The 21,851-nt window shown below is 34.0% G+C and overlaps 11 protein-coding genes across 11 annotated transcripts; 6 read left to right on the forward strand and 5 right to left on the reverse strand.

Annotated features, from left to right (window-relative positions):
- Positions 1 to 19: 19 nt before the first annotated feature.
- NAEGRDRAFT_75644 (uncharacterized protein) lies at positions 20 to 1,792 on the forward strand (the record flags this gene model as incomplete). Its single annotated transcript, XM_002669340.1, has 3 exons — positions 20 to 235; positions 304 to 1,247; positions 1,303 to 1,792. The coding sequence occupies 3 exons, from the start codon at positions 20 to 22 to the stop codon at positions 1,790 to 1,792; spliced, it is 1,650 nt and encodes a 549-aa protein (XP_002669386.1).
- Positions 1,793 to 2,041: 249 nt separating this feature from the next.
- On the reverse strand, positions 2,042 to 2,917 carry NAEGRDRAFT_75645 (uncharacterized protein; the record flags this gene model as incomplete). Its single annotated transcript, XM_002669374.1, has 1 exon — positions 2,042 to 2,917. The coding sequence occupies one exon, from the start codon at positions 2,915 to 2,917 to the stop codon at positions 2,042 to 2,044; it is 876 nt and encodes a 291-aa protein (XP_002669420.1).
- A 978-nt stretch (positions 2,918 to 3,895) lies between these two features.
- Positions 3,896 to 6,701, reverse strand: NAEGRDRAFT_59947 (uncharacterized protein; the record flags this gene model as incomplete). Its single annotated transcript, XM_002669375.1, has 1 exon — positions 3,896 to 6,701. One exon carries the CDS (start codon positions 6,699 to 6,701, stop codon positions 4,332 to 4,334), a length of 2,370 nt encoding a protein of 789 aa, XP_002669421.1. The 3' UTR covers positions 3,896 to 4,331.
- A 582-nt stretch (positions 6,702 to 7,283) lies between these two features.
- On the forward strand, positions 7,284 to 8,045 carry NAEGRDRAFT_75647 (uncharacterized protein; the record flags this gene model as incomplete). The annotated part of the gene is made up of 1 exon (XM_002669341.1): positions 7,284 to 8,045. One exon carries the CDS (start codon positions 7,284 to 7,286, stop codon positions 8,043 to 8,045), a length of 762 nt encoding a protein of 253 aa, XP_002669387.1.
- Positions 8,046 to 8,195: 150 nt separating this feature from the next.
- On the forward strand, positions 8,196 to 9,255 carry NAEGRDRAFT_61019 (uncharacterized protein; the record flags this gene model as incomplete). The annotated part of the gene is made up of 2 exons (XM_002669342.1): positions 8,196 to 8,361; positions 8,408 to 9,255. The coding sequence occupies 2 exons, from the start codon at positions 8,196 to 8,198 to the stop codon at positions 9,253 to 9,255; spliced, it is 1,014 nt and encodes a 337-aa protein (XP_002669388.1).
- Positions 9,256 to 9,512: 257 nt separating this feature from the next.
- NAEGRDRAFT_75649 (uncharacterized protein) lies at positions 9,513 to 10,850 on the forward strand (the record flags this gene model as incomplete). Its single annotated transcript, XM_002669343.1, has 6 exons — positions 9,513 to 9,550; positions 9,633 to 9,693; positions 9,844 to 9,982; positions 10,091 to 10,411; positions 10,459 to 10,511; positions 10,605 to 10,850. The coding sequence occupies 6 exons, from the start codon at positions 9,513 to 9,515 to the stop codon at positions 10,848 to 10,850; spliced, it is 858 nt and encodes a 285-aa protein (XP_002669389.1).
- A 793-nt stretch (positions 10,851 to 11,643) lies between these two features.
- NAEGRDRAFT_75650 (uncharacterized protein) lies at positions 11,644 to 12,159 on the forward strand (the record flags this gene model as incomplete). The annotated part of the gene is made up of 1 exon (XM_002669344.1): positions 11,644 to 12,159. The coding sequence occupies one exon, from the start codon at positions 11,644 to 11,646 to the stop codon at positions 12,157 to 12,159; it is 516 nt and encodes a 171-aa protein (XP_002669390.1).
- Positions 12,160 to 12,623: 464 nt separating this feature from the next.
- On the reverse strand, positions 12,624 to 13,874 carry NAEGRDRAFT_75651 (uncharacterized protein; the record flags this gene model as incomplete). Its single annotated transcript, XM_002669376.1, has 1 exon — positions 12,624 to 13,874. One exon carries the CDS (start codon positions 13,872 to 13,874, stop codon positions 12,624 to 12,626), a length of 1,251 nt encoding a protein of 416 aa, XP_002669422.1.
- Positions 13,875 to 14,911: 1,037 nt separating this feature from the next.
- On the forward strand, positions 14,912 to 15,898 carry NAEGRDRAFT_54228 (uncharacterized protein; the record flags this gene model as incomplete). The annotated part of the gene is made up of 1 exon (XM_002669345.1): positions 14,912 to 15,898. The coding sequence occupies one exon, from the start codon at positions 14,912 to 14,914 to the stop codon at positions 15,896 to 15,898; it is 987 nt and encodes a 328-aa protein (XP_002669391.1).
- Positions 15,899 to 16,438: 540 nt separating this feature from the next.
- On the reverse strand, positions 16,439 to 18,454 carry NAEGRDRAFT_75653 (uncharacterized protein; the record flags this gene model as incomplete). Its single annotated transcript, XM_002669377.1, has 1 exon — positions 16,439 to 18,454. The coding sequence occupies one exon, from the start codon at positions 18,452 to 18,454 to the stop codon at positions 16,439 to 16,441; it is 2,016 nt and encodes a 671-aa protein (XP_002669423.1).
- A 493-nt stretch (positions 18,455 to 18,947) lies between these two features.
- On the reverse strand, positions 18,948 to 20,459 carry NAEGRDRAFT_54230 (citrate synthase family member; the record flags this gene model as incomplete). The annotated part of the gene is made up of 2 exons (XM_002669378.1): positions 18,948 to 19,531; positions 19,607 to 20,459. 2 exons carry the CDS (start codon positions 20,457 to 20,459, stop codon positions 18,948 to 18,950), a joined length of 1,437 nt encoding a protein of 478 aa, XP_002669424.1.
- Positions 20,460 to 21,851: the final 1,392 nt, after the last annotated feature.

Raw genomic sequence — 21,851 nt, forward strand, 5'->3', positions numbered from 1 at the left:
TTAAATCTCAAAAAAGAAAATGCAACAAACTACATCAACTCTAATTACTGAATTAGCATCCAACTCCGAAAATGATGAAAATTTAAATTCTTTGAATGAAAAACAAAATGATAGAGTTGAAAATTTATCGAATTTATCACCAATTTCGTGTATTTGCTGTAGAAAGGCACATAAAAAGTGTGATAGACAACTGCCAACTTGTTCAAAATGTATTCAGAGAGGAATTGCATGTGCTGTACGTTTACAACACTTTAAACACTTTAAAATATTTAAATGTTTAATATGAATTGAATATCTGAATAGTATAATGAACCTAAAAAGAGAGGAAAGGCAGCAGAGGCTTACCAACAGCGAAAAAAGAGAAAGGAACAAGATTTAGATGAGCTAGCTGCCAATGTCATTCATTATTTCTATACTTTCATAAGTGGAGGACATCCTGTCATTAGAAAACCCAAATTTGAATATTTTGTGAATCATTACTTGGCCCAATTGGAAAATAACAATGAATTTGTATTAATTCCCAATGATTACATATCGAATATTGAAGAATTACAATGTATCTATTTATTTTACTTATCCATCAAGTCAATTTATTATCAATTGAATACAGAATTGGAATTGGCAAGTGACAGTATGAAAAATTGTGAGGAACTTTATTCAAAATTGGTTACAAAATCATTCATGAACTTTTATTTCAATGCTGCTTGTCAATTTATTTCATTATATTATAGTGGAATTGGAGATTTTGTAAAAGTGAGATTTTACATTGCCATTGTAAAGTTTTATTTGAGTGAGAGGAAGGAATTTACTGATTTATATGAAAAGAATTTGGAGAGAAAGATTGTTTTTCAAAACAAGTCATCAAATGATCTCATTGATGGATTTTCTGCATTTATAGAAAATATGCCAAAAATATTTGAAGTGACAGTTGGTCAAAATTTGGAAAATTTACTCATTCCTGGGGCTTTGGAGTATTTGAGAACGGCTTCAGTCACAACAGAGAATTACTGCTTTTTCAAACAGGTTGTGGATTTTGTTTTTAAAGTAGTTGGACAGTACAGAGTGGATTTATTCAAACAAATGATTGATTGTCATTCTGAAACATTCTTCAAATTTGAAAAACTGCACAGAAATTTAATTTATTATGGATTCCAGTTGTTTTTCCTGAGTCGATTACCTGCATTTTCACCTCAACTGGAAGAGGTTGCTCTGAAATTATCATGCTTGACAGAACATGAATATTTCAAGTATGTTTCAACAATCATTTAATTAACCAAATGATTAACGTTTATATCGTGACAGGTATTCTGTTCCTGAGGTGATACCATGTGTGAGTGAGTGTGCAAAAATTCATTTACAAGTCATTCGACAAATTGAATCAAGAAAACGAGCAAATAATATGCCATTCATAACTTCAAATGGAAAGGTTCTGACCATTGATTATTATTCGATACTGGAACGAGATTATAATGCTCTCAAATCACTAGAGAAACGATATCCCCGAGTGAGGAATTCTTTTGGATCTTTGATCAATGAAATTCAAACAATTTTGAATAATCATGATAACCAAGGTGAGATGGCTCCGATCGAACCAAATCCCATTCTTTTCAATAAGCAAACCATTGATGATTCTTCGGATTTTGTTTCATCACCCAATTCCAACATATTGGCTGAAGATTTGAGATGGAAATCTTTATTGAAATATTTAGAAGCCATCAGGGAAAGATTGGGTGATGACAGTGGAAGTAGCAGTGGAGATTCTAGTTTTGATTTTGATCAATTTTTTGATTAGCATGTTCCGTTATCATTGTGATCCTGAACATGTTCATGTAATCATCATGTTTTCGATCAAGATATTCAAAAGAAGGAATATAAATTTGTTTATTATGTATATTATTTTAATGTTATTTTGTATATTATGTATATTATTGTTTGTTGAATTGTATATTATGTATATTGTTGTTTTGTTAATATTATGTACATTAGTTGATTAAGGTTTTAGGAATTTGTAAATTTAAAGATAATTTAAGAAGAGGAAAACTCATTCCATCCACTTCCATATATGCAAGGAAGATTCTCCTGGATACTTCATTCTCTTTCTACTCTTCTTCTCTTTAAATCTACTCTTGTTGATCAATTCAATCTTTTTGCTATCTTCTGAAGTAACAAGGACTGATTTTCTTTGTTTGAATACATGTTCTGGTTTTACAATCTTGTTAATATTATATACATTAGTTGATTGAGTTTTTAACTGAATCCTAATATTTGATGCAGCATCCACTGACTTTGGAGAGCTCAATTCTTCACCTGATTGATTAGATGCAGATTCATAGGAAGCATCCGTATTAAACGGACTAGTAGTACTCCTGGTTGATAATGTAGATGTAACACTGCTGGATGTTGATGTTGGACTACAACTTCCCTTAATGTTACATTCATTGAACAAATCTGTCCAAGATGTTAACATGTCATTAACATCCAATCTTAACATTGGTTGTTGTTGGCTTTCAATGTCAACAGATGGTTCAATGTTCAGCATGGAATCATCATGTTCCTTCTCTTCTGGGAGGATAACGGATTGGAATGGATAATAAGAGTTGAGGAATTGTTGTTGAATGGATGAGTAATCAATAGATGCATCTACAGGAATAACGGATGGTGAAGTTACATTCATCATGGCATGAACATTCATATCACTTAATGAATTTACATGATTAAGGGAATTCATTAAGGTGGTGGAGTAGGCCGTTGGTGATTGTGGACTAACGGCTGAGCTTGATGTGCAAGTGGTCGTCAAGCCGTGATGAAGATAATTAAATGTACCTGCTGATGCTGCTATTGGGAGAGTAAGAGGTGTAGTAGTAGGGGAGGTTGGAGGAGTTGGAAGGAAACATGATGATTGTGCTGCTACTGCCATTTGGTTTAATAGTAGGGCAAAAGAATCATGAGGAAGCACATAAATAATAGGATTCATTCAGTTAGGGGAGGTTTCTAGTTAATTTTTTTAACAAATTTTTCTCTGTGCGAGATAACTGATTACAGTAAGCGTCATCCAAATATGTAAAACGATTAAGGTAGATTTGGTCCCCACCCAAAGATTGAGTAAGATCGCATTCAAATGTACGTACGTTTAACGAGATGGTCACTTGATACAAATATCGGTTGGATAGTATTGATTGTATTAAATTTGTCTGTTATTATTATTATTATTGAAGAACGTTTGTGTTAAATCAAGTGTGAAAAGATTAGTGAAAGGAATAAATTCACACACGCAGCTTAATGTTGTTTTTTTTGAATCTGGGACGGAGATCTTCTCTATCAAATTGGAACAATTTTCAATGTGTGTCACACCTTACCAAGCAGGTAGCAAGTTGAAGTGTTCAGGAGCATATTTAGTCAATTGTTTAATTCCGTAAGATACTCCTCAACTAACAGATAACCACCACTGAGAGATACGCTAAATATCCAATTGCAACCTTAAAGAGCTCTTTCAGGAAAAGTATCTCGATGATGCATATTTTCGCCACTATTCAAGTTTGGAAACATTGTTTCTTGGTATAATGCTCAAATCCTTGCTATCTCTCGCCCTTAATAGTATGTTAAAAAAAAATCTTCTGGAATATCTTTACGTTGCGTGTGAAAAATTCAAAATGTTTGGAGTGCATGGTGTGATTACAATATCAACAACAGGATATGGGATGGGAGTATGCATGAATATGGGTCGTGGATTGTCGATAAGGGTAGGACCATTGCCATCCTCTAATTGGTGTGAGCTGAGTTTGTAATGTAATTGTATCAGTTTGTTACAAACGTATATTGCATCGTAATATATCAATGGAGTGGCAGTTAATGTTTCAGTTACATGAATTGTATACACAACAATTGAGTGTACGTTCCGTTTCAACTTGCTTCTCTTTTATATTTTAAAATTAACCTTATCAGTTTAGCGTGATGATCAATAATAGTAACACACCTCATCTTGTTGTTGAACTTTCAGGAGAGAATTGCTGTATGATTGTATGAGTTTAGTTCTTATAATTACCTTAAAGGTGAACCCTCAATAGTGTTGTCATTCAAGGAAATGGTCAGTACTGCAAAAATTAGAGATATAGTTAACCTATGAGGATTTATACAACAATGATGTACTCTCAAAAGTTGGTTTATACAATAACTGAATGAAATCTGATCTTCCAATGCAAACAATTCATGCCTACTCGAACGAGTGTTATGAGTTATAGGTTTGCACTGAGTAGAAGATGCCATTGAGCAGCGAAGTGTTAAATGTCCTAAAATCTAGTTATATATGGTGTGAAAAATCTAAGGAATTGTGTTTAATTCCAGTCTTCTTGATCTTCATAGATTGTTTCTGGTTCGTCATCTTCAAAGGTTGGGATTGGTGAGGTTGGTGTTGATTCGTCTGGTAAATGAATGACCTTGAATAGAATCTTTGGTGTTTCACTAATTTCTATAAATGAATGTCTTGCTAGCTTACCAATCTTGGTAATGATAAAGCTTCTCAACTTTTTCGATTTGATTGATAATTTTGATTTAAGCTCCTTGATAGAATAAACTAGGAAATGCTTCAAGTGATCCATTTGCTCCTGTAAGATTATGCTAAAATAGCTCATATCCCAAATTTTGATTGATTGTAATTGTGTCATACCAGTTAAATCAACTTCAGCTCCTTCAATGTTACATCTATTCATTTCCAATATTTTGAGATTGGGTATTTGTACAAACTTGAATTTGTGTGGACCTTTCAAATATAAATATTGCAGTGATGTGAAAGAGTGTAAACTCAATGCTCTCTGATTGTAGACGAGAGAGTTAATATTGGAGACAAGGTTGAATTTCTTGGAGAAAATATCGTGAAGTAAATCCTCAGTGACTGGAGTAAGTTGTGTATCAATATTGTAAACGTAATCTTCATGAACCACAATCTTCAAGTTCTTCAGGTTGGAGAATTGAGAGAGGAATGCACAAAACTTTCCAGAAATTCTCGCCAAGTCATCTTGTTCGTGTTGTTGTAAAAATAGAGATGGAACTGACACTGATGAAAGTGAAAGTTTAGCTGTCTCGTCAAGATGAATGTTATGGCAAAATTCAAACTTTTCCACTCTAGACGCAATCAATTCAAGGTTTGAAATATTTCCTGAAATGTGTATGTGAGTCTTGGAAGATTTTGAATAGTCAATATCTAAATCGTTGCATTTACCAACATCCACATACACAGAAGTTTCTTGGTTAAGGGATTCGTTGAAATTCAGTCCAATTCTCTTTACATTTCTTCCTTTGATGGTGGCTTTACTACCAATATTATAAACAGTTAATTGAATTGGACAATCTTCAATATAGAGTTCAGCGTCGGATCTAATATTGAGAGCTTTCATTCGATTCAATTTCTTTTTGAGAATCAACTCGGGTACTTGTTTTTCCTTTTGTTTCTTTGTCTGCACCTCTGATGGTAGCGAGCTAAATAGTACTGTCTTTAATTTTTCGTGCTTATTCATCCAAAAGTTGAATAGAGTCTTTTGATCCGTTAAAGAATTCCCAAAAGTATCATAATAAAAGCATTCCAAATTTGGGAATGGTTTTTGGTTTTCTGTTATCACACAAGAAATTTGTAAATCCAACTTCTTGAGTTTAGGTAGTAAAATACCATTGAAACAAACAGAAAAGGTTACCTCTTCAAAAAAACCTCCAACATTAATATTATCCATCACCGTCAAATCTGAAACAGAATGAGGCACTACAAAAATCTTATAATCACCTGTATACCTTTTGGCGTTTGGATTATTTTCTAACTGAACCGAACAACAAGTTTGCAAGCATAACCGTTTGAGAACTGTTAAATTTGGTGCCAATTTGTTCCAATTCTCCAATGATTTGTGTTGGGTATTATCAATACCAATATTTTTGAGTTTTGGTGCTATACATAAAAGCGACTCGTATAATTCGTCCGTAATAGATAAGCATTCCGAACATAATTCAACAGTTTCTAATTTCGATAAATTTTTACAACTCTCAACAAAATTCTTAATAAATGATTCCCTTGGAACTTTTGCCTCTTTTGGCATGTCCAAAGCTATCTTTCTCAAATTACTTCCAACTGGAGTGTGAATAATAGAGTGTGGATCCACAAATCCATCGAAAATATCCAAACTATCTAAATGGGAGAAGGATATCTTGGATTTTTCAATAAATGTCTCCATTCTCAATTTTACATCAACCGGATACATTAATAGGTAAGACAACATGGTAGTATTTTCGGACCATAATTTCATAATTTCATCAGGTGAATCATCCACAGGTATTGGTATTTCTAATTTTCTAATCAATGACAAGTCGCAAAACGACTGCAACCACATGATGTATTCTTTTGTAATTTCCTTCAACAACGAATAATAATAATTTCCATTTTCCTGATCCACAGAACAATTAGAAAATTCCTTTTCGCAATCAAAAACCAAAGGAAAATCTTCCACAAAATAGGTTGATACAAAAACTGTAAATCTAGCAAAGACCGAACTCCAAAAAAACGAATTATTTCTCATCCTCTCTCTCAATGCTCTATTTGTATGAGAAATAGCCAACAAGTCATTAAACCCAGTCACTTTCCTTGTCTCGGCACTCGGTAATAAATAATAGAAAATATGGTCAAATATTTCATAAGGTAAATCCTCTATGCTAAATTGTGTCATTTTTTTCAATGTTTTTCATGATTTTTGCAAACCTTTATTTTCTAAATTTCCATCCTTGTGTGATGTTGGTTGTTAAATTTCTTTCCTCAATAATATAACACAACATGTCTAGATGAATTGATGATCGGGTAGTAAATAGATATACCCAGAGAATGCATTCCGAGACAAGCTTGAATGTTCTTATTTTACAGTAAATAATTTCTTAGTATTCAGATACTAACGATCATACAACATGAACTGTCCGCATTGTTGTAGCTGCCTTAAGTTCGGTTTACGAATCATGCTAAGGTAATAGAATAATCAATGCACTTAATTGAGAGTCGTTGAAAAGGAATATTGAGTTTCATGTGTTCTAATATCGAGAGCTTTGTGATCCAAGAAATAAAAAATTGGTACCTACTCTCCCCTAGGCTTTGAAATAATTCCATCATCAATTTGTTTTTAATATATTAAAATTGAACACAAGGATATTGGAAATTTCATCTAGGAGAATCCTACTAGATAATCATTTAAAAGAGAGTGTAACAATATTAAATTTTGAAACTCTACATCATCTATTCAATTTGTAAATAATACTTTTGGATGAGAAGGAATCAAGAAGACTCGGATGTTGAATTGAGTGTTAGATCAGAGGTCTCCTCTGTAACTAGTCTAGGAACAGCAATGATTGCTGAAGAACAAGAGGAAAGTAGGAAGGAATGTAAACGAAAGTCTATCTTTTTATGCATATTCACAGCCTTCTTCCTAATGCTAGTCATTCCACAGTTGAGTTTATTCATTTACTTTTACTTGACCGTTGATAGTGATCCATCATTGGCCAATGATCCGAATGCTCTAGTTTTTCGACATTCTAATTGTTGTACAATAGAAAATAGTTTTGTAGATTGTTTTACAAGTCTGAAGGATACATTCTGTTCCTTCAATATTACATTCCCTGTGCAAGGGTTTGATGAGGATAGTGACCCAGATGCAATTAATGATTGTGTAATTGCTCCTAACACAACTTTTAGAACACGAACTGATAGTATTACATACAAGATGAATGTTGGTTCCGAAGATTACATCAAGTATGCAACTAATATGCAAAACAGAACCAAAATTGAAAACATTTCATGTTACACAGATAGGACAGAGTCTTATGTGAGTGTAAATTCCATATCTAGGCTATATAATTCATACTATTTTGCAATGATTGCCATGGGTATTCTAATGTCTGGTTTTTGTTTGGCTATTATAATTGGATGGATGGTCATTCCCTTCATCAATTTGAAAAGAGATGGTCCTAGGAGAAGGAAGAGAAATAGACAAGCAGCTGCTAATATCATCAATACTGCTAACAGATGATATGAATAATTATTGTCGAGTATTATCATGGAAGATTAGAGAGAAATATCCTCAGCGGAGGTTTGCTTTGATTATCTGCGATCAATAAGATTGTTTATCTTTCTTGTGGTTGAACAACTGTTGTGTTTGCAAAGAAGAAAAAACATCATCATGAGCACACTTAGAGCACTATTATTAGGAGTCTATGGTTATTGGAATTATACAAAAGCTGGATTCGAGAGAAGACTCGGAAGCACCATATCAGATGAATCTGTAAAGAATGTTGGAACAATGACAAACAAAGTATGCATTGTTACTGGAGCAAATTCTGGTTTAGGTTAGTATTGTTGTTAACTGTTATTATTAACAAGTTGTATGATTAGGTTATCAGACATCTATTGATTTGGCCAAAAGAGGTTGTACATTGCATTTACTTTGTAGAAATGAAGAAAGAGGAAAGGAGGCAGTTCAAAATATCATCAAGGAATCGAATAATGAACAAGTTTATTTACACATTGTGGATATGTCCTCTGTGAAGAGCATTAAACAATTCTTGGATAGTCAAATTGGCAATACAATTCCTAAACTCAATATTCTAGTTAATAATGCTGGAGCTATTGTGGAAAGGATTGATCCAGTGACTAAAACTGCTCAAGTTACCTTGAATGAGAATGGATATGAAAACAATTTCCTTGTAAATACTATTGGACCATATTACTTGACTAGAGAATTAATTAATTTCATGGAAGAGTCTGCCAAGAAAGACAAGGATGCAAGTAGAGTTATTTTTGTATCATCTGGTGGAATGCTTACTTCTAGATTGGATTTGAATAATTTACAAAATCAAGGATTTACTGGAGCTTCTGCTTATGCACATTGCAAACGTCAATCATGTTGCATTACAGAAGAATGGGCCAAATTACATGACAAATCTCTAATAACATTCAATTCATGCCACCCTGGTTGGGTCGATACTCCAGGTTTATCAATATCTCTTCCAACTTTCTATGAGAAATTGAAAGGAAATTTGAGAACATTGGAGCAAGGAGCTGATTGTCAACTCTATTTGGCTGTCAGTGATGAAGTGAAGGAATCTACAGGTCTCTTTTTCGAAGATCGTAAACCTGTCACTCCTCATTTCACTCTCGCCTTTACTCAAGAATCAGAACAAGAACGTAAAGAACTCATCAAGAAGTGTGACTCCATTATCCAAGACTTGATGCTCAAATAAACTTGTACACAAAAGATCTTTTATCAGTTCATTATCTCAATATCTTATCTGCATGCGGCAGCACGAACCACCCTCCACGGAGTTGGGATAAACTGAGGAGGATGGAATAATGCAGTATCGAAAAACAGTTCTGCTCCACTACCTATTCAATATTTCAAAAAGGGTATTGCACCATTCTCTCCACCATGATTCTTCATCATTAAAAAAAAAAGCAAAGACCTGTCATCATCACCTTGCTCTCTTTAAAAACAGATCCAATGCCAACCTGGAAAGAAAAAGCCAAAATATATTGGAGGTGAGTGTGTTTATAATATCTTTAAATATTTATTGGATTTTTATTCTAAACATACGATGTGAATGTTGTGAAATGATAAAAGACATCCCGATATTCACGTCTACTGGAGAGCCATCCTTGCCGAATTGCTTGGAACCGCAATTGTAAGTTATCAACTCGTTGAATTTTAATGGGAGAGAAAATTGATGAAAATCATGCAACTACAACCATGATGGGGTTGTGAATTAAATGATGCCCTTCTTGTAATCTTCAAAAAATTGCATTTTCATTGCACTGCTACCAATGACTTATAGTTTGTCTTTCTGGGTACTTCGAGTGCTGTGTTTGCCAATAAGAATGAACCAGTAACTGTGGCATTGGGACATATTTTCGGATTGTTGGTGTGTATTCACATTTTCGGTCCAATTTCTGGAGCTCACTTTAATTGTGCAGGTTAGTAGTTGTGGGATTTATGGATTTATTGATTTGGTTTTTGTTTAATGTTTGATGTGTAATTATTGTGTGAAATAATGAATAATGGATATTTATGGAAATTAATAGTTACTTTTGGAGCCCTTATTACAAGAAATATTGGTCTTGTATCTGGTATTGTGTATATGATTGCTCAAATTGTTGGAAGTATTGTTGGAGCTGCATTGACCACCTTAATTGGTAAAACTGTTGTTCCAGGAATTTTCAAACCACCAGAAGATATTGATGATGCCTGGAGAGGATTTGCATTGGAAATTATCTTGACATTTGTTTTGGTTTTGGCTATATTTGGTGCTGCTGTCAAACCTCAACATTTCAAGAAATCTAATGGACTTCACTCAATTACTGGTTTGATTGCTGCCTTCCCCATTGCATTTGCTTTAGGAGCTGGTAAGTATTTGAATAATTTCAATAGTGATGGAATTTAATTTCTAAAGATGCTATGGCTGGTGCCTTAACTGGAGCTTCAATGAATCCTGCAAGAGCTTTTGTAAGTTTTCACACAAATTTCACAATTTACAAAATTTCCTTAACTTGAATTATTGAAATATTTGCTCAATTTTAACATTTACGAAAACAACAGGGTCCACAAGTTGTTGGAGGTGTTTGGTATGCTCATTCATGGATCTATTATACAGCACCATTTATTGGAGCTGCCCTTGGAGCAATTGTTTATGAATTCTTACTTACCAAACCAAAGAAATTACAACACTACACTTCACTTTTACATATTAATACAAATTATGATGATTCAGATGATGAAAAGGATCAAGAAGAAGATCTTAGAAGCCAACAAAGCAATGCCTTATTATATACCACTAATCATTAAGAATTTTATTAGAGAAATAACAATTTTGGTGTGACATGTTAGTGTCAACATTGGAAATTCAATGATTGAAATAAAAAATACTATATATGAATTATTTGAATCATTCATGATACTTTTCTTTCACCAATAACTTCAAGTGAAAGTCTGAAAATTATCACCTTGAAGTTTTTGATCAACAAGTTGTAAAATTTTCAAACTCAAAAACACAAGTGTTTCAATAAGTCTAACGATCATCTATTTGGTAACTGCCATTTCACCACATTCATATGTTAAAGAGAGAGAGATACCTTCTTGTTCCTCCAAGATGAGGACTATCATTAATGGGTACCTTTAAGGTAAATTACATTACACCTTTCATTACCCATATCACAATACAGTTGGTTATAGACGTTATGAGATTGTTCCTTCTCATTAAACGACGTAGTGATTGTTGTCGCATCTCAGAGATCTCACAACACCTCATCTTAATGAAACGCGAAAGTTTCAAGAGCACAATCCTCAGAGATCCTCAATCACATGAAGAGAGCGTTTCGTACTGATGGATTATTAAGGTAAGCAAACTTGGTAAAATTCTTACTGTTACTACATCAAACGAGATGGCTGCCCATTAGGAAGTCCTAACTTGCACATCTTTTTCCAAAGAGTGAGTCCGTTGTTTTCTTGAAGGGAACAATAGAATCTCTTTCCAAGTGGGAACATGTTGCTGTTGTGGAGAATTGAGACAACAATGCTCCACTAGAGGTGTACTGAGTTTGGCTGGCTTGCTCTCTATTCCCACACCACTCAAAACAAAATGACTCTACAAGAGCCACAAGAAGAGAGCCAAATCACTTTTACACACACTCAATTACCATCGATGATGAACCATGCTGCAAACAGCAGTGGAATACAATTGAGGTTAGATATTGAGGATCTGTTAAGGGAGTATGTAGCCTTAATGCAGGCATCTGCTCCAATTGCTTCTACTAATTCTACCATGGAACAGTTCTTCCACCAATCGAACAGCCCTTCTCATCACAGTAATTTATCAAATGATATAGATAATGTGTATTACTGTAAAACAGTAAGCCCAAATAATTCTGTAAATGTCTCTGAACAGCAGGTTACCAATACTATTACACTTCAACAAGACATTGTTCAAGATCGTGAGCAACAAGCAAAGAAGGGAAATTCCAAAAGGAAAAGTTCCGTTGATGATAAGCCAAATTATTCCAAATCCAAGGTAGGCAAAACACGAAGAAGAAAGAGCAAACTTCCAGGTGAATCAGAATTTAAATTATGGACTTGGATTGGAGAGAAGAGTTTATAGAGAGTGGTGTGAATTATTCTTCATCTATTGCTGATTCCATTTCCTCCAATAGCAAGTGAGTAGTGATGTAATGCAATAGGTAGAGATGGTATTTCTGAAAGATTGAATATTGGCTGTCTTGTGAGCTTCAAACTTTTCATAGAGTTCAAACAGATTCTTAGATGGATAGTCATTTGGATCAATTAGCAAGTACTCTCTCAATTCTAAAATCTTTTCATTCAGTAATTCAATGAAAGTCTCATTGGAAATATCTGATTTGAAAATGTCAAAGATGGTGTGATATTTCTGTATTCTAAGGTTTTCGTTTTGATTTTGAAGGTCGTACATCCCTAATGAAAGAAGAGCCATGTTACAGATTACAAAATAAATAATTGAACTTACATTCATTCTCCTCTATTGCTGATTCTCTAATTAATTCATAAACAGAGGAAACTGTGTCAATGGTTGTGAGTTGACTCTTGAGATTATTCTGCATCATTGTCAAGAATTTCTTTCTTAATGGATCTGAATAGAACTCTTTCCACAGGTCGTGAAAGGAAGTACTTGTTCGATTCCTTAAAGGTTGATTCATCCACTAGAATGTTAATCTTCAATTGATTGGCCAATAAGCTCAAATTCTTTGCAATCACAGTTGACTCTGAAACAATTGAATAATATCTGAATGATCGTGTTCCCAAGTTTCCTACATGACAATTCTCATTCGTTGAAATTCCCATTGAAAAATTGAACGATTCCACCTTTTCTGAAGACAAATCTTGTTGAGTATTCAAAGCTTGGAATCCTCTCTTAACTTTAAGAGCAGTTACGGCAATGTGTTTATGTTCTCTTCCAGTATCGAATACCAAAACATACTCTGATATGGAAACAACTTGTAAATTGGCTTGGAATTGTTGAGCTGCACTTCTAATGACAGATACTATTTTAGGGAATGTTATTGAAATTTCCTCTATTGTGTGCATGTCAGTATATTGAGGGAGAGTAATATTCAAAACACTGCATTCCTTCTTGTTGAGACCCATCCTGAATAGAGAGCTGGTGCTTCCCTTAGAGGAGAGTGATGCTTGTCTCTTAATGAGACTTTTCGAATTGGAATGTTTGAAAGATGAATAGTTTGATCTATTATCTGATACGAAACCCTTAAATGACTGGTCTGCTGTTGATTTTGTGTCGATGGAATACTTTTCTGTGTTGGATATTGGTGCCTGTCCATGGTGGTGATTGATGAGGGATTTTCCATTGTTCAGCTCAATTAATTCCTTTTCAGTCTTTTCAATTTCGTCCAATTGATTAACAACAGTATCAGGGAGGAAACTCTTAATTTCCGATAGACATTTAACAGTGGCTGCCAAACTTTGATAAATACTTTCAATTTCAATAAACATTGAAGAGTTTCGTTTCACATTTGCCAAATCAAAAACTTGAATCAATGATAATTGTTTCTCCAAAAACAATATTGGTCTAATGGCTATTCGACTAAGTAAAATTCTATATAAAACACTAAACACCAAAATACCAAAAGCAACACAAATGGAAGCTATAATACTATTGTGAGCTGTTTTGGAAATATCATCAGAATAGACAATAATAAACTGTCGCCATGCAATATTCTCATTGGTGTAATTAGAAACTGAAACAATATAAGAAACACCTCCACTTGTAATTGAAAAGAAGGATGGCAAGTTATAAAAGTCATAGCTTACAGCAATTGACTTCATTAAAGCTCCTGCATTTCTATCTGTGAGATCAAAAACACTGAGGGCCTTCTTTCCATCCTCACTAGTTGTTCAAATACTTCCTGCAATAGTTGTTGGACCATTCATTTCAGTAAGAATTGTAACCTTGATCTAGAATTTTCACCTCCTTCAGAAAGTCAGAAAAGAGAATTAATGGAATTGTGCATCTGCAAATTCCTTGAATAATCTTACTTCCATTCATTCTCAAAATCAATGGATCGAATAAAGGAGTTGCATATGGAAGAGCAATACTTCCATTAATGATATAGAATGGAGATGAGAAAACTCCCTCAGTTTTCAATTTTTCAATATTTGTTAAGGTGTCCAATATTTCGTTTAGTAATTTGGATAAACGTTCTCCTTTTTGATTTCTTGATCTCGGTTCCAAATCTTCTGCTGATGTTGTAGATCTCTTTGTTGAGGTAGTTGTAATATTTGTGGATGTACATTCATTACATTGTAAACCAGCACTCTATTTAATTTCAATGGCTGGTTTTTTTGTTGACTTTTTTGTTGTACGTGGATTAAATTCTGATGACTCATTGGACATTTCTGGTGAACTGTTACTGGCTCTATGAGTTTGACAATTTCTATATTTTTGAAAGTCTGTTTTGATTTTCTCGACTTGAATTGAGAGTTTGAATTGTTCGTATAATTTCTCTAACATCTCTAGACCATATGTTGTTCTTCTCTGGGTTTTATCTTGTTGTTACATTTCTGATAACAAATTCGATCAACGGAGGAATTTATTATTTATTCAATAACTAGTGATTTGTAAAGAAATGTAATGCAGGATTGTAATATATACATCTCATAGGATATTCTCTCTTCGAATGATATCTCCAGAGTGGTAGCATTCCCTGGGAGAGGTTCTCAAACATTAACAATTTACTTCGTATGTCGGCAAGAAATTTTAAAAAGTTGGACCAAAAATTTTTATTTTACAAAATTTCCTTTTATTGCGAGCTACAGTGCCACCTTAATTCCGTTTGGCGCTAATAAAAATCTGATTAAAAAAAATGGATACCACTGATGAACCAGAGTTCGTATTTGACAATGACTACATCCAGCATGTAGATATTGCCATGGACTACGCTGACAGCGGGGAGTGTATTTTTTCTGATAATGAAGGCAATCTTCAAGGAAGTATTCACTTAATCACTGAAAGTCATACAAGCAAAACTTTGAGCGGCAGTGTGAAGAAAGCCATTCAAACTTCCTCCCGATCTGTGTGCCGTCTCTATGTACTATACAAGTCAGATTGTAATAAGGGTATAAGATCATTTGGTACAGCTTTCTTTGTATCTGAGTCATTATTAATGACTGCCCAACATTGCATCAAGCCTTCTCATACAATAGATGGGGTCGTGTACTTCTTAAAAAGTACATACATTGATCTTTCCTGTTGTTCTAGAGACTCACAATTTGAAATTGATGACTCTAGTTTGATAAAGAAGGTGCAAATTGTAGATAGAAGCAATTTTGAGAAAGATATCCAACAATTGAAGATGCCTGGAAAGGATGTTCCATGGAAGACTAGCAACGACTTCGCATTTCTAGAACTTGACCAAAGGAACCTCACCACCCCCTTCATACCTGTTGAAACAACATTAGAGGGTAATCAGTGTTATGTTATTGGGTATCCCGGCACTATTTCTATTGAAAAATTCAAAAAGGATTATTGCAGAGATTTAGATGATACCAAATCTAACCAATTGTGGGGAAAAGTTCAGCGTGAAATGGGCTATTTTGAATGCAAAATTGCCAGCCAAGGAACGTTTCAAGTTAAAACTGGAGATTATTTGTACACACATAATTGTCCTACTTTGTGTGGAACAAGCGGTGCTCCGGTTGTAAATGAAAATGGGAAGTTAATTGGAATTCATGTGGGTGGAGACTATGCATTACACAATAATTTCTGGATAACTATTTCCAATCAACATTTGAAGAGTGCTCTCATTTCTATGAAAGTTTGTTCTGATCAATCCTTTGTATCGCTCCAATAATCACTAATCTAAGAATACAATTTTGTGGGCTGTGAACATGGTGTCATGCCAACAATCTAAAAGGTTCATTGATTTCTCTATGAAACTTTTAGAAGAATAGAACAAACAACAGAAACAATCAATTCTAGATCAGTTCACCAACTCTCAGTAATCCAGGTACTAACCTCCAGGAGGTCGAATAAAAGTGACATGACGAATGAGCGGGAAAGTTGCTCGCTCCTGAATATTTTGCTTTCTTTGTTTTCACTCTCCAGCTAAAAAATTTTCGTTAGACGGAAGGGTTAATAACATTATAATATGACGCTGCTTTGGTTGATGCCTTAATTGCAAAGGGTGTTTGGTTGGCCTATTCAGGACGATAGAATCTTATCTGGACAAGCAAATAAAGACCAAATCAAAGGCGAATTATCGGACAATGCAACTATAATACAAATTAGTATTTAATTAAGGGCAATAAGTGAAGTACTTGAATTGTTCTCAATCAAGGTTCTTATTAAGATGCATTAATGAAATCCGAAAATTCATTATTCTTGAATATTATTATTGGTAGTGGAATTTGGTAGAAGAAGTGGGAATTACAGGAAGTTTGATTCTAGTTTCGGTACATTCGTGTGTAGAGAAATCTCTTCTCTTGATATCCTTGTGGCAAGAAGGACAATGAGTTTCATATTCTGAAAGATCAACTTGTTTGGCAACTTTAAGATCATATTCCAATTCATTTCCAGAGTGGCAGATTTGATTATGTTTGGAATAGTCGCATCTCTGTACGAGGCATCCACAATAGAGACAGATGATGCTCGAAGTTTTCAACCTGTTGGAAAGGTCTCTTCTCTGCTCTAGGATTTCATCAATTGATTGGGAATAGTCAATTGGCTTTACATTTTCGAGTGACTTATCCATAAGTACTTGACTTTCTAACACTTGCAAGTCGACCTTATTTGCATATTTTGATTGCATGCTTTGCAGTGCTGGAGTGTGCTTTCTTGGCACGAGGCATACTTTTGCTGGTTTGGCATATCCAGACATAAACTCTAATAATTTATCCAATTCTGGGTTTTGTTCTCTGCAGTCGCCATATCCTCGAATACACAAACTCTTAAGGAATGAACGTCCTGCCCCGCCCTCTTTAAATACAAATAAAAGAGTCTCGATTAGTTTGGAACTCAATTCGCCATATGAAAAAGAACGAATGGATAGATCCAATTCCTCTAAGGTCTTTAAGGAATACAAGCTATTTTGCAACAAGTCAATATCATTTTCATTATCCACATGACATGAAAATAGCTTAATATTTGGGAAGTGTGTTATCCATCTATCTATTCTATTGGTAAAGAATGAACGTCCCTCCAATTTGAGTTCCAAAACATTTGGAAGTTCTTTCAGGTTTGGATCTGAGGTGAGGAATATTGGAGAGCTGTGTCTCATCAATGCAAAATCAAAGACACCGTCCAGATTTATGGACAGCTTCTTGACGCATTTGAATTTTGCTAAGAGTTCCAGAAAGGCCTTCGTCATTTCCACTGTATCAAAAATAGACAATGATTCTTCCCAATACGAATATTGAACTGTTCCAAGTGTAACTTCCAGCTCCTCCACAATATTATTTGAGGTAGATGAGAGTTGATTCAACTGAGCTGCTTTGGTATAATTGAGATGAAGACTCAATTTCTTACAATTAGAAAGATTATTCAATTCAAAAAACTTTGGTCCAATATACATTGATTCCAATACATTTGATGCAATACTATATTCAGTGTCATGATATAGATATTTGAGATTTTCAAATTCTGAAGTATTGGTAAGTAAAAAACCAGTGACATTGTCAAGGACTAGATTTTCCAACTTGTCCTTCACCCAATCAAAACACTGACAAAAAGGTTGATCAACCTTACATGTTTTCAATACTACTGTTTGTAAATTATCTTTACAAGCTTTGAATAAATTGCAAAATGCATTCGAATCAAAATTAAAATCCAACTTGATGAATGAACAATTGGTTGGATAGGATGTTTCCATTGAGAATGTTGGTTCTGTGAAATAGTTTGGCAAGTAGTTGACCACTCTTTGTGAAAATTCCTTCTTTCTTTGTTGATGAAGAGATGGGAAATGAGTATTCCTTGGACGTGATGGAGCATACCTATCTAGATTAGCTTCCTGAATACTCCCATAGATGAATAGATTGAAAATCTTCATCCTATTACTCTCCACAAACTTGTGCAAATACTTTACGAAGGGAATAATATCCTTCTCAATCATCATGTGTTTTTGATATTGCTCCTCCTTCTCACTACTAAATAAATGATCAAAATCACCACCATACAAATCAATATTCGGATAGATGTGCAATGTATTAATTTGTTGAATGATAATTTCTCTCCATGATGAACACACCCGAGGAATGATCATCATGATTGATCTAAAATCCAGATAGGATATGATTGAGTAGAGTACTTCTGGAGGAACCCTCGAATGAAACCAACCACCTGATCGTTGTTGCTCATCTTCATCATTCTCTTCATGAATCGTTGTTCTTGTTATAGGAGATGAATTGAACATTTTTTTGATTCTGTCTTCAATCAATCAACTATTTAAATCCAACCATTAACAACATCCATTGACTATCAGTTATCAGTTTTATGATCATTCCGATTCTGGTAAATTGTTTTCATCAAATCAAATCAATTAAAATTTTAATTACTTGAAATTCATCGATTAATTTTTTAAAATGTTGGCAACCACAATAAATGAGAGGAAAAGCAAAGAGTGAAATACAGAGAGAAAGGCGAGAGAGGAATTTGATGTTTTGTTTTTGTTACAATTAACAGAACTTTGTTTGGAATGATGAGAAATGCTAAGCAGGTGCACAACAGAGGTCTACGATGATAGAGTGCGCTCAAAACTACCAAGATCTGTCCTGACTCGATTTTTAACACTTTTTTATATTTCAAGTATGTCAATACTCAATTTCAAATCTTAGATCTTTCTGAATTAATTGAAATAAATTAAGGTTTATATATTTTACAATTGAAGATTGAGTTTGTACATGGGATTAATCATTAGATCTACGCTTAGACATTGGTGAAATGAAGGATCTGAGAGCATCAGCATTATTGGCTTGAGCAGGCTTTCTGTGATTGAGTGGAACATACTTTCTATGGTCAATACCAGTATAGACTTGCTTTGGTCTGAAAATCTTGACTTCAGGATCTTCCAAACTTTCAATCCAGTGAGCTAACCAACCAGCACATCTTGGAATGAGGAAAAGAACTGGATAATAGTCAGCTGGGAAACCTAAACACTTGTAAACCAAACCAGTGTAAAAGTCAACATTTGGATACAATTTACGTTCCTTAAAGTATGGATCATTGAGGGCAATTTGTTCGAGTTCAACAGCAATTTCAATCATTGGTTCCTTGCCCAAAACTTGGAAGACTTCATCGGCAACCTTCTTGACAATCTTGGCACGAGGGTCATATGAACGATAAATTCTGTGACCAAAGCCCATCAATTTCTTCTTTCTTTGTTTGACTTCTTCAATGAATTTTGGAATATTTTCCTTTGTTCCAATTTCTTCCAACATGTGAAGAACAGCTTCACAAGCACCACCGTGCAATGGACCATACAAGGCACCAGCTGTTAATTTACATTCCATTAAATTATTATAGAAATATTAAAATATATCATTTGATATTTTGATAAATTACTTACATGCACCAGCAATTGAGGTGTATGGATCAACTCTACTACTGCTCAAGTGACGCATAGCAGCAGTGGAACAGTTCATTTCATGTTCTGCGTGAATAATCCACAATTTTTCAAGAGCACGAGCAAGAACTGGATTTGGATGATAGTTGACTTCACTCAATCTGTCCAACATGTACAAGAAGTTACCAGTATAGTTAAGGTTATTGACAGGATTATTGTAAGGTTTACCAATTCTGTGACGATAAGCACTGGCAGCAATGGTTGGCAACTTTCCGAGAATACGATAAATTTGCTTAAATCTAAGTGAGTCAACCTTGACACAATCCTTATCAGCACCCTTCAAGAACAAATCAGATCCTTGGAGGGATGGATTAGCATCTTCATAGAAAGTACCCATGGCAGCAATTGATGAAATAACCATTCCCATAGGGTGAGCATCATATCTAAATTGTTTCAACAAGGTGACCATGTTTTCGTGGAGATAGGAGTGTTTAGTAACTCTTTCTTCCCATAAATTCAATTGATTTCTATCTGGAAGTTCACCATTGATTAACAAGAAGGCAACTTCAAGGAATGATGATTTTTCGGCCAATTCTTCAATATCATATCCACGATAACGTAAAATACCTTTTTCACCATCAATATATGAAATACTACTTCTAGAAATGGCTGTATTCATAAATCCAGGATCCAAACAAACAAGATCCAATTGTTCAAAAGCAACTGATCTGATGGCATTTCCTTCTTCTACATTAATTTTGATGATTTTTCCAGTCTTTGAATCCTTAACTTCAAGGAAACGTTTTTCACCAGGATTTGATGGAGCAGTAGCACTAGTCAAATTAGTGCTCAACATTTCTCCTCCAACAACTTGAGGCATCAAGTGTTGTTTAATTGATTGCATTCTACGTTCAGCTGAAGACATTTTTATATATTATTTACAATAACTTGAAATGATGATGATTAGAGTGTGGTATTTTGAAAAATTATACAAAGTATTATATTCTAATAATACAATGAGAGAGACGGAGGAGGACAGAAAGGGACAAAGTGTGTTTGCTTCTCTGTAACAAAGGAGAGATGGTAGGAACTTTTTTTTGATAAATTTTTTAAAGCCTTGTTTGATGTTTGGTTGTTTCTGTCTATTGGTTTGCTTAAGAAACGGAGAATTGCAAAATTGTTTGTCGCTTGTTTCGTGCTTAGTCAACGCGTGGAAGAAATAACAAATCTCCGAAGGCCATTTACTGTAGAGACAAAGAATCCATTGTAAACATAGAGTCAATTAAAGATATTTGTTGTAAATGGCATAAAAAACATGATTAGAGTATCAAGCTTTTGAAGCGTGTCAGAATTTGCCATTTCTGATTCATTTTATTCAGTCAATTGTGAACTCAAAAGGTAAAATTGTAAAGTTTATTGATTCGAATAAATCAGTGATACGGTCGAGATGATTACAAGGAAACAAAAGACATAAACCACACCATCACTAATAGATTTCTGCTCTTCTTTCTGAAATTCATCGTTCATTGTTTGATTTTTGAATATTTCAGATTTAACAATTTGAAAATTAATCTTTCCCACCATTTTGTCCACAACATTTTTGGAAGAATCTCTATTTGGAAACTCTCTGGCTAACCAATTAAGCAATTCGTGAGCAGATCCCATTTTCCAATTAAAGAATTTCAATATAATTTCCTTTTTAATCTTCATTTTCCTTGAAAAATGTTGGAGTGCAAAATATTGAAGTGAAATTTTCTTAATTTCTTTAAGGTTCATATCAGAAATTCCATCAATTTTTAAAAAATCCAAATTTTTCTCTTTTTCCAAATCATATGAAAAAGTTTTCGTTCTTTCCAAATAGAAATTCTTCACATTTTCTTTAGAAATGTCACAATTCAAAGCAATACTTTCCAATTGATGATTCATAGCAAGCTGGATATCATTTTCTAATGAAGCAAGTCTTGAATTTTCATAAAATTGTTCATTTTCGTGATAAAAATCTAGAAATGTCAAGAGGCTTTCTTCATATATTTTAGTTTTGAGAATACTGAGACAGCACTTGTCATTAATTGAAGTGCATTGAGAGATGAGTGGATTCTCAAGAGAATGGACGAAAGATAGAGACGAAAGTAATATAAGAAAGCAATAGAGAATTATTCTATGTTTTGTAGAAGACATTTTTTTAAGGTGTTTCGATAGTAAACACACAAAATAAAGTTCAAATAATATTTAGACAATTGGGTATTAA

This window comes from Naegleria gruberi (genome assembly GCF_000004985.1).
Source record: "Naegleria gruberi genomic scaffold NAEGRscaffold_83, whole genome shotgun sequence".
Lineage (NCBI taxonomy): Eukaryota > Heterolobosea > Eutetramitea > Acrasida > Naegleriidae > Naegleria > Naegleria gruberi.